A 12,361-nucleotide genomic window follows, 5' to 3' on the forward strand; every position below is an offset into this window, starting at 1 on the left:
CGACCAGTCATCTTCTCGATTGCTGTACGACCGATCCCGTCGGGGACGGCTACATCGGTGGAGAGTATCATATATAATATTCCGGTAGATTATTATTTTCACCTCCTGCCCATCACTCCGGAATCGTTAGCCTGAAAACGTTTATCGCTAAAGTTAGGCTTGAAAGCCACTGCGATAACGGTGTTGTACGCACGTCATTTACACGCGGTTAAGCACGAATGAGTTGGCCCGCAAATTCAAAGACCGAAATCGCATCGCTCCACTATCGGCGGCGGTGACGATACGACCAGACAATATGGAACAAGTCTTGTGAATGCAAACGTTTAGTTTTAGTCGAATTACGATGGTTTTACGTCGGAAATGATACGATCGCGACGTATCAAATTATTAATGTTGGCGTTTTGTCACCAAAATTTACGTAGCGATATAAATTATACCGAAATATAATATTATATAGTTATACAGTATTCAATTTAATATCGAACAATATCATTACAATACATGATATTTTTCTTAGACGTGCTCATTTTTTATGGGCTCGTGTACGGTACGTCTATATAACATGCACGTATCTATACATAATGTTATAATTAATTTAAATGATAAAACATTTATAAATTTTAGTAGATAATAATTTAAAATTTAAAATTTATTTTTAATTCATCGATACGTAGTAACAGAAACACGCGATGTCGGTATAATCGAGTCGTTATTGATTACAGTCGTATCCAACACTGACAATAGCAGTTATTGTTTTATTTATTTTTCTTGATATAATAAGCTAAGCGGCATTGGTACTGGAAAATTGCCAATACTATCTCACAAAACTCGTAAACTGTTGTGTAAAACTAATATAATTCAAATATAATTCTATGAAATTGTATTCGAACGTTTCAAAAATTATTTTCGATAAACAAACTTAATCAAAAGAAATGTACTATTAACAGACGTAAATATATAATGTAATGCTATTGTTCATTGTAAATAATAATAAACCGATTTCGCAGTTATTAAATTTGCAAAAAGACACAATTGTACAGTCGTTGGTAACTGTAAATTTATTGTAATTTCACCAATGAGCGACGTTATACCTAAGCTGTTTTTAATTAAAACGTTTAACCATTGTGCTTGTCTGTGTATTATAGAACTGATATTATACATTTTGTACAGCCATTTGAAAAAAATAACTATAAAATATAATATAACAACAACGCGTATTTTAAATTACTAAAATATTAAATAATATACACGGGGCATTCGAAAACGGCACCTAACCGTACAAACAAAGTTGATGATGGCAATAGGTACTTATATTATAATATTTAATAAAAATATATAACAGTTATGATCCTCTTCGTAGGATAAAAGAAAATATAATACGATATTACCGACTAGGGGGCGTTATTCGGCAGAATCGATAAAATGTGCTTATATCAGGTAACAAAAAAAAAAAAAAAACGACCAATGATTTATACCTGTATAAACGAAATGGCGAAAAAAATTCGAACACGATAATATAATGTTATAGCAACCGCACAAAAGTCGCGGTGGTGCGGATATAATAATATAATGATAATGACAATAACAATAACTACAACAATCATAATAACAATAATAATAATGTGATAGACAATTTTATCATTATTATTATTATTATTATTTTTTGATGAGTAATAAGACAAAAAAAAAAAACGCAACAGTGTTGTGCATCGCGGTATACCGACGACCGGGACTCGTTCACGCGTCGATTGTTTCGGAAACGAGCAGTCGGCGGCGGCGAGACGGGTGTGTTTTTGTCCGTCCCGAAACGCTAATTTGGCGGCTCGCAAATGGGGTGCGAAACGCCGCCGCGCGCGAACTATTCAGGGGCGGGGGCGGCCCACGCAGAGTCATATTATACGACACACGAAATACGTGTTATTGAGCCGGCTGACGTGCACCGCAGCTGGAAAACATTAACGGCGATCATTATATTAGTATTATTATTATTATTAGGCCCGGTGGCGACGGAGCCCACAGACGTGAAGGTTTCGTGCAAGTAATTATCACCCGTAATATTCAGACGGACTAATTATTTACAGCGCCGCCGCCGCCGCACGCAGACGACGACGTATAAGACACGGGACGACGTATAATATAATACAATGTGACAAGTACGAAATAAACGAGTGCGTGGGTGATTGGGGGGGGGGTGCAACTCTCGCGGAAGTGTGGGCCGCCGGTTGTTGGATATTTTCGAGGGATTTTTTTCCCCCGCTCGGTCGTCTTCCTGCGCAGCGCCGCCGTTATGTTATAATATATTGCCCGTATAATATTATGTGCGTGTATATGGCCCGACGTTTGACGCGAGCCCGTCGTCGTCCGGACGGTCGTAAATCGGCTGCACTTGAGACCTACCAGACACGGATAAACACGCGCGTTTATCCACATTACTGACATCGCGTCATAATAATAATATATTATATTTTACAGCCGTACCTACTGTATAAGTATACGCATGTACACCTATGCACGCGTGATAAATATACTATGTAAGTATATATACGCAATAAGTGCATAACGCACATACGGCGATGCAATATTATAATATTATATCGTGAGTGTGTTTTGGCTTCCACGCGGGCAACCCGGTGTGGTCTCCGCGGAGGAGGGTAAAAACATAATTAGTTACAAATCGTTATGGCTGCGCGCCGTCGTCACCACATTATAATCATTATTGTACACGAGGTACCCGTAATAATATATAAAGACGATACGAGACGTATTGTAATTAAGAATTTAGAAACATGTATCTATGTTTAACGATTCGAAGGCGTTCGTTAGAAGTTATAATCAACGACTGCAGTTTTTTGATTTTCAGTCTAAGCCTTACTCATCTGTATGCATCATAACGTTTAAAAGGTAACAAATAGGTAACACGAACACATCCGATTTTGTCTGCTCTAGAATAATCGTCGTTTTCAGCGATAAATAAAAAATGTAAAAGTTGTAAGATTTTTTTTGATTTGAAAGAAAACCGGAGTTGATCTAAAAAAAAAAAAACATCAAACTCGTGTGAGAACTCGGATTGGAATAGCAGGAATAAACGAATAAGTGACAAATAAGGCGATAATACAACGAAATACTATTCCTAATCCAATAATTAATAATAATACGATTTAATAAAACGATATCGAATTTCTTATAATAACATTAAACAACAATATTAACAACTAACAAATTCAATAATACTTAAAAAAAAAAAAAAATCAAAAAATGTTAAATTCCAACTGCTGTTAATTGAAGACTACACAGTTACCCAAATCAGAATCAGTTATATTTTCCTCGCATATTCACGCTTTACAATTAAAAAGCTTCATTCTATAATTGAAATACTTCACAGATCACTAACTGCCAAACACATAGTGTATAATTATATACAATAAACTTCAACACGCACAGACAAAATATGTCATTCAATAAATCAAAAGTGCTCAATAAAGTCTCAACTATGTAATGTTATGTACCTATACGGATATGTACTTAAAAATTGATTTACATTAGCCAAATAATAGGTAACTAATATGTATTTAGGTATCAATTTGATAACATTTAATACTTGCATACACAATGTTTTAAAAATCCATCAACATATCAATGTATGCAGATAGTTACAAAAATTATAATTTAGAGTGTTGTGTTATGGATTGGATAAAATAAAATTCTAATGGAATATAATTATTATGATAATTTATTGAACTGTAAATAAAATACACCTGTAAACTTTTAATTTTAAAAGAAGGTATCTATTTTTTTCGTTTGTACAATTATATTTTATGTAGGTATATTTAATTTAGTGTAACTACAGGTGTTAATTTTCTTCTAACAGTATTTATTAGAATCTTATAACGCGTAGAGATTTTTATTATGACTTTTATCAACCCTTTTCGAACTGAAGGTTTTTATAATAAAAAAAAAAAAAAAATCAAATGACTTGCGAAGTTATATGTTGCATAAATTATGAATGTTTATAATTTTATACTTTTAACAAGGAATGCGAAGTAAAACATAGTATGAGCTTTTAAATTTTTTTTTAAACATGTTCTTTCGGTAATTAAACCGAAAAAGCACTCTTTGTATGTATTAATGGTAGAAAATATAAAATAATAATAATAAACGATGACTGTTAAAAGAACGTGTAAAGTACACGGTGAGCTAAAAAAAAATGTTGCTCGCTGTATAAACGAATTAAGCTGTTTTTTACACCGTATTATACTTTCGTGGTATTACACACCTAAGCTTCCGGTTTTGAAAATGTTTTTAATGAATAATTTGTAAAGTATGAAAAAATAAAATAAAATATAAACAGGCTTTAACAACAATATACCTACAGGAATTTTTGTAGTTTATTATATACGTCAACTAACACCATTAAAACTCATTTACCTAATTTTATATAAAAAATATTTCTAAGCGTTATTTTGTTTAAAAATCATTCCGTTGAAAAAGTTAAATTTCATTTATTTAAGAGGATGTCATATCCGCATATGTTGTCTCTGTCTTACTAAAGTACATCATAACAAATTTTCGTTCAGCAGAATACATTTTGTGACGTTTGCTTTAATATCAGAGTAAATTTACTAATTATCAAATTTAAAGAATATTATCTAGAAAATGACATATGATTTTATTGATATTATTATTTACAATCTAGACAATGACATATGCGTTTAATGATATTGTTATTTTAATGTGAGTTACAGCTATGTAAAATATAACAACTTTAAAATGATAATATCAATAAAATCATATGTTATTGTCTGGATAATATTTTTACCTTTAAATTTGATAACATGCAATACATTATTCTGCTGAACGAACATTTGTCATGATGTACGTTAGTAAGACAGAAAAAACACATGTGGGTATAGCGTTCTCTAAATGATTTGTAAAAATTACATAAAATAAATATTTTTCTCCGCCGCTAATTTTTTGATTTATGAAATGTGTTCTGCTTAGGCAATGCTTATAATATTATTTAGGAAATTTAAATTTTTTTAAAACTGAAAAATTATTTGTTTTTTAAAAAAATTGAATAATATATTTTAAGTATAAAATAGTTGAAACGTCGTTACTATAGTTAAGCTGGCTAGTTTTAGGTCGGGATAAAATTTTCTAGAATTTTAGCTATCAACTAATTTTTTACTGTTCATTCACACCGCCAATCGATCAAAGTTTCTAAATGCCTAAATATTTTTTACTTTGTCACTGATATTTACAAATATTTTAATAGTAAAATAAACAATAGGTACCTACTATAAATTCTAAAATATCTTTAAACTTTAAGTCAAGAGTATAAAATAAGTAGGTTAAAAATTACAGCAGTTATAACTTATCAGTTATCAAAATTAATCGAAATAATTTTATTAATTTGCGAAAATTAACATCATAATTATTATGAGTGGTTGATATAAAACGTAATTAAATGCATGGCTACATATTTTATTATAACAAAATGTAAATTAAAAATTAACATTAAATTAATATGATGATGTTACGGGCAAAGTAGACTTTCAGGCAATGTTTACATTGCTCGGGCATTATGGTACTGCCCTTTATTTTAATAAATAAATATTTTTATTGTTTTTATCACATAATACTTTGTATAGTGTGTGTAGCGAGATCAAACATCATTTTTTTTTTTAAATAATTTATTAAGAAAACATAGAAAAAACGCATTTACGCAGAATCATTTGTTTTAATATGTTTTTGTGTAATCTTAGAGTTACAAAAATGATAGAGAATAAAAACTTTGAAAATATCATAATATATTATGTCGATTTTTCTAAATATTGTCTCAAAACAATTTAAACATTATTTAAATTAATTTTTTTCTTTTTTGAAAGTAGAATACAAAATCAAATAACAATAAAATATAAAACCGATATGTCATTCCCTCAAAAATATTATACTCTATAATTTTTGTAGTAAGTAATTTCACTCTAAAAGTAGGTATTCAAAAACCATAAAAAAACGGTTTTGGATGAAAGTGTTTTATCTATGTAGCACGTGCGTCTGAGTGATATAATAATTATTGCGTTGACAACTGACATCTTATACAATTTTTAAGTTACTATGAAAGTATTTAACGTAGTTTCAGTTTTTATATAAGACAAGGATCATTAAGTTAATAAAATTGAAAATTATAATAATGATATATATAAATATATGTAAAAAAAAGTTGTTTTTTAATAATATCAAAGTTCAACTTGTATTATATAAGCCATATTACTATTTTTATCTATTAAACTTACTCATAACAAAAAAATTCCGTTATACAAAACACTAATCACTCTGTATATTCGAACTAAAAAAATAAAACTATATTTATAATCAAAACCTTATTTTTATTTACTAATTATTTGACTTTTTGATCGTTTAAAAAATTAAATTATCATTAAATTGTTTGTTGTATAAAGAAAATAAAATAAACAGATAACAACTATTATAAAAGTAATGGTTGTATAATGAGACTACAAAAAAATAAGATAACTGACCCAACAGTTGTTCATTATAGAGTGGCGAACTCGAAATCGTATAACGTATTGAACAGACAAATTAGAGAAAAATTATTTATTCAATGTTGTGATATTTATTAAAATAAAATTTTATATTGTGAAACATGCATTGGTTTGGCATCTATTGTTTTTGGTCTTTATTTATTTTTGTTTTATCAGATACTCATAATTCCGTAAGTATCAAATGTATTTAGATTCTTTAAAACCGAAATTTATAGTTTAAAATTAAATATGATGATTCGACGATTTCATTGGTTATATTGATTTAATATTTAGACGAAAGAACGGACGTTTATTGTAGATTATGAAAAAAATGAATTCCTAAAAGACGGAGAAGTATTCCGGTATGTTTCTGGTGATCTACACTATTTTCGAATTCCTAGACTTTATTGGAGAGACAGAATTCAAAAAATAAAAGCCGCTGGATTAAATGCTATTACAACGTGAGTGTCGTAAGTACATAATATTAACGAATAAAAACGTTACATCAACTTTGTATAATTATAGAGGAAATATTTTCATTTACCAAATTTTGTGGTATTAAAATGTTTTCTGATTTTTTAGTTCTTATCTAAATTATTAACTACAAATTCCAGTTTCAAAAAAATTATTTTGTATATTAAAATTTCTATGAAATATACAGATTATATCTAATAATGACATTACATCTATTATAATTCAAAAGTATCTTCAAGATTCAAGAAATAATTTGTACATTGTACATTTATACACAAATATACGTCATATAAAAATGTGTACAATTATTTACTTAAAAATTAGTTATAATAATGGTCAATACTACAAGAAACATAGTTGTTAGTACCTGCAATTTACATATTAGTAGGATTAAATGTAAAAAACAATAAAGATTAATCTAGGTTTTATTTCATAAACAAGTTTCAAAGTATGTAATTATTTATTATTTTTTTTTTTAATATCAAAAAATAGTTTTAAATTTAATAATATGTGTATGCACATCATGGTTATTAACAATTGATTAAAGGATTATTTACCAGTTCCTACATAAGAATATTATACATAAAATAGGAAACAAAGAAAAAAAACAATAATAAAAAAACATGTTATTTAATCATTTTAACACAGTAATTATATTATGTAGTTATGTAGAATGGAGTTTACATGAACCATTCCCTGGTATATATAATTTTGAAGGAATGGCTGACTTGGAGTATTTTATAAAACTGATACAGGATGAAGGGATGTACCTACTCTTGAGACCTGGACCATATATATGTGCAGAACGTGATTTTGTAAGTATAGTTGTATATCTCATTCAATACTTACATTAGAAAAAATTATATTTTAATAAACCGTCAATTTTCAGGGTGGGTTTCCATATTGGTTATTGAACGTTACGCCTAAAGGGAGCTTGAGGACTAATGATTCAAGTAAAAAAATATAGATAATATATACATTTATAATTAACCTGAGCGCAGCTCGTTTCGCCCGGATACCCGTTTCGACCAAAGCCATTTTAGTAATTTTCAAATTAAGTTGGCAATGATTTTTAAATAATATAATACACATATTATTATTAACTATTTTAAAAAAAAGTTATAGGAAAAGTTTTTGGTCGAAATGAGTGCCACCCATTAATCTATCTGTTATTCGTCTGGTTTTTAATGCAACATTGACTTGCATGAGATAAAAAGTTTAGGTCTGTTAAATTTAAATTCAATGATATATAAGTGTATACAAAAAACAATTTTGAGCAGAAATGGTCAATCGGCCTTTCTGAAATACAGTAGAATAATAAAAATAAAGTAGGTATTGTACTTAGATATAGCTAGTTTTCATAAAAAAATTTGTTATGTTTTCAAAAACACCCCCCCCCCCCCCCCGCCAAAAAACTTTTTTCTGCGTACGTCCCTTCTAAAAATAGTCAAAATATTTTTAAAAACTTATTGTTAATAGAAAATAAACAATAACATCAGCATTTACTGAACATTTTCAATATCTACGGTTATCTGTTTTAAATTTAAATTTATGGACAACTGAATTATCTTAAAAATTCCAATTTTTGTTTGTTTTTTACAATTATAAAAATAAAATCTTGGAATTTTTATGCTTGACCTCTTAAAAATATAAACTAAATCCAATTTTCTATCAATAACCACCCTCTATTTTTGAAATTTGAAGGATTTTATCAGCAACTTATCGTGTAATAACAAAACAAAACAAAACATATCATGGTAAAACCAATAATTTATTGCTTTGTTCAAAATCAAAAAAAAATGATTATTTATTTTATTTAATGTGCTAAATTTATTAGTTTTATATTTTATGTGTTTTTTTATTTTATGATACGAGTTATATTATCTAATATTTTAAAATTTGTATTTTAGGTTATAAAAAATATGTTTCGAAATGGTTTAGTGTGCTTATGCCAAAAATTCAACCTTATTTGTATGGAAATGGTGGGAATATAATTATGGTCCAGGTGATTAAAACAATACATTAAAATTATTAACTATCAGAACACAATTATATTTTCAAATAAGTATTTAAGTATCCTGGTACTTTTAAAAAGTATCTCCTAAATGTATCTAAATTTATATACGTGCAATATTAATTGATAACATAATATTTAATAATGTCGTATTTAGGTAGAAAACGAGTATGGGAGTTATTATGTATGTGATTTAGACTATAAACTGTGGTTACGTGATTTATTTAAAGGCTACGTAGAAAATAAAGCTCTACTCTATACAATTGATATGTGTCAACAGAGAAGTTTTGATTGTGGCTCTATTCCAGAAGTGTATGCGACTGTTGATTTCGGAATTTCAGCTAACGGTTTGTATTATAGCAGATGCCTTTGATATAATAGGTGGTCATTATAGCCAAACAAATTAATTTATAAAATCAATACGCCAATACCATGTATTTATATACCATATACTGTTATATCTTTATTACCACTTGTTCAATAATACATTTACAACCGATTTTAATTTAATATAATTTTAATTTTTTTTTAGCCTCCACATGTTTTAACTTAATGAAAAATGTGCAAAAAGGTGGACCACCAGTCAATTCTGAGTTTTATCCGGGTTGGTTAGCTCATTGGCAAGAACCACATCCTACAGTAAATTCTAACGATGTTGTGAGGCAAATGAAATCAATGCTTTCGATGAACGCTTCGTTTAGTTTTTATATGTTTCACGGTGGTACAAACTTTGGATTTACGTCTGGCGCCAATACCAACGACACCAACGCGAATATTGGATATATACCTCAACTAACGTCATATGATTATGATGCTCCGTTAACCGAAGCAGGTGACCCGACCGAAAAATATTACAAGATTAAACAGACTCTTGAAAATGCCAGAGTGAGTCTTAACAGTTTTCACAGTCATACAAAATTCGAAGGTCTAACCCGTTATTTTTATAAATACTCTGACACCAACGATGTATCTCCGACTTCAATGCATAAAGCAGCATATGGTGTATACTATTTACAACCATTGGTTAGTATATTTGAAACGGTTACTCATCGGATCGAACCAGTGTCAAGTGCTGCACCGATAACGTTTGAAGTTATGGATATCAACACTGGTTTTGTAATGTATGAAACAACATTATTAAACAATAAGTTCCAAAATCCTGTAAATTTAACTGTGGAATCTGTAAGAGATCGAGCAATCATATACCTGGATCGAGTAAAGTCACACCCATATACAATAAGTGTTGGTATATTAGTTTAAAATAATGGTATATTATTACAGGTTCAAGTTGGCACTATGAATCGATTAAAAGCAAACACGACTATGTATTTAAACATTAGTAATAACTCTGCTCAAAAACTGAGTATTTTGATAGAGAACCAAGGAAGGATCAACTACGGAGACTTTATCGAAGACAGAAAGGTTGACTGATAAATTATAATTAATTAATACTTCATTTCCAGTTGGATTGTGTTGAAATAGTAATTTATCAGACACTAATCATTATTCTGTCTAGGGAATTGTGGGTAATGTACTGCTTGAAAATACAAAACTAGGTCCGTGGAAGATGATTGCACATCCTTTAAATGAAACGTCTTGGCTTTCTTCAATTAAACCAGTGGACAATGTCCAAGTACCCGGCATTTTATAGAACACAGTTTACTTTACCAGAAAATTCTACGAATACCTTAGATACATATCTGGATACTTCAGGTTGGACTAAGGTGCGTTTTCTAATTCTGTTTGTTTTTTTTATCTTTTTTAATTAGTATTCATTGAAGTGCAATTATTCATGAGCTATTTAAAATTACATATTTTATATTTTTACAGGGAGTAGCATTTTTAAATGATATAAATCTGGGTCGATATTGGCCACTTGCCGGGCCTCAAGTTACACTTTACGTACCTGCTACTTTTCTAAAGCCACCGCCCAATGTTAATACACTTGTTATGTTTGAACTTGAAAGCGCACCTCAAGATTTGGCAATTAAGTTTGTAGACAAGCCAATTCTCAATGGCCCAATAAACGCATAGATTAAAATACATAATAATATGCTGTATATTATTAAACTTTTATTTAAAATATGAAAAGTATAAAATATAATATGGGTGCATAATATTATTATATTATATTTATATACTTTCTAATATATTTTAAAAAACATATGGGATAATGCATTATAGTAGGAAATATAATATATCTTATATTATAAAAGTTATTATTTTGATGTATTATTTATGAGTTAATATGAAGCACCTTTTAATATTTATAATACTAAAACATACAAATTTATAATTTTTTAATTATATGTATATCTAAATGGTATAATCTATAAGAGTTTATTTATCACATGTTACGAACTTACGAACTTAGGGAAATTAATCCCATCTATAAGAATAAAGTACCTATATGTGATACATATTATCATTAAATTTAATTTAATAACAATAATTATGATGTATTCAACATAAAATGTAAAAATAAATACGTGTATTTATTATCAAAAGAGTAGACATATATTTGGATACAAAACCACAGTCCATATTTTTCATTATTTGTAATTCTTAATAAACTATTTGTTAAATGTTTTAGGTGTGGAATGACGTTATTTTGATAAGACTTAAATCGTTTCTTAAAATAAAAATAATATATTTAAATATAATAGCATAGCATATCTATCGAAAATATTGAAGGTTATAAAAAAAAGTCTATAGTATAATTAATTTCAAATAATGCTTCGTATCATCATTTAATTAAATTGATTAAAATTATACCTTTATAGCCATATAGGTAAATAATTTATTTTTATAAATAAAAATGAATTTGATTATTGAAAAATATCTATTAAATTAGTACTAATTTAAAAATAATACAGTGAAAAGATAATACATTGTTTTTAAAATATAAATCAGATGAGTTAATTTTTTTTATTATTAAAATACAATATACATATATTTTTTTACACTGCACGTATCAGGTACTGTATTGTTTTGTTTTATAACGATATATCATAATATTGCATACAGTTATTTAGTAAATTTGTAATATATTTATATTTTATTTTTATCAAGATTTAAGAAACATATTATTATACAATATAAAATAACATAACATAATAATATATTGTTCATTAAAATATTAATTGATCGAGTAAGCTATAAAATTCGTGAGTATTAATCAATCTATGTAATCAATATAAATATATTGTTCCATATAAATTTAAAGAAGTCAAATATACAATAAATTGTTTTTGAAATATTCCTAATATTACTATTCCTAATACACGAGACTATTATTCTGAATCATCCCATTTTTTACGTTTCCCTTTTTTTT

General features: G+C 28.1%; 1 protein-coding gene across 1 annotated transcript; it reads left to right on the forward strand.

The window, feature by feature from the left end:
- The first annotated feature begins 6,532 nt into the window (after positions 1-6,532).
- Positions 6,533-11,249, forward strand: LOC132921733 (beta-galactosidase-like). The gene is given in 11 exon segments (XM_060984911.1): positions 6,533-6,730; positions 6,834-7,000; positions 7,678-7,828; positions 7,903-7,966; positions 8,924-9,018; positions 9,185-9,374; positions 9,560-10,242; positions 10,309-10,449; positions 10,544-10,657; positions 10,659-10,751; positions 10,858-11,249. Coding segments are annotated over 11 exon segments (1,971 nt in total). The 5' UTR covers positions 6,533-6,661; the 3' UTR covers positions 11,062-11,249.
- The last annotated feature ends 1,112 nt before the right edge of the window (positions 11,250-12,361 follow it).

This window comes from Rhopalosiphum padi, chromosome 2, assembly GCF_020882245.1.
Source record: "Rhopalosiphum padi isolate XX-2018 chromosome 2, ASM2088224v1, whole genome shotgun sequence".
NCBI classification, from domain to species: domain Eukaryota; kingdom Metazoa; phylum Arthropoda; class Insecta; order Hemiptera; family Aphididae; genus Rhopalosiphum; species Rhopalosiphum padi.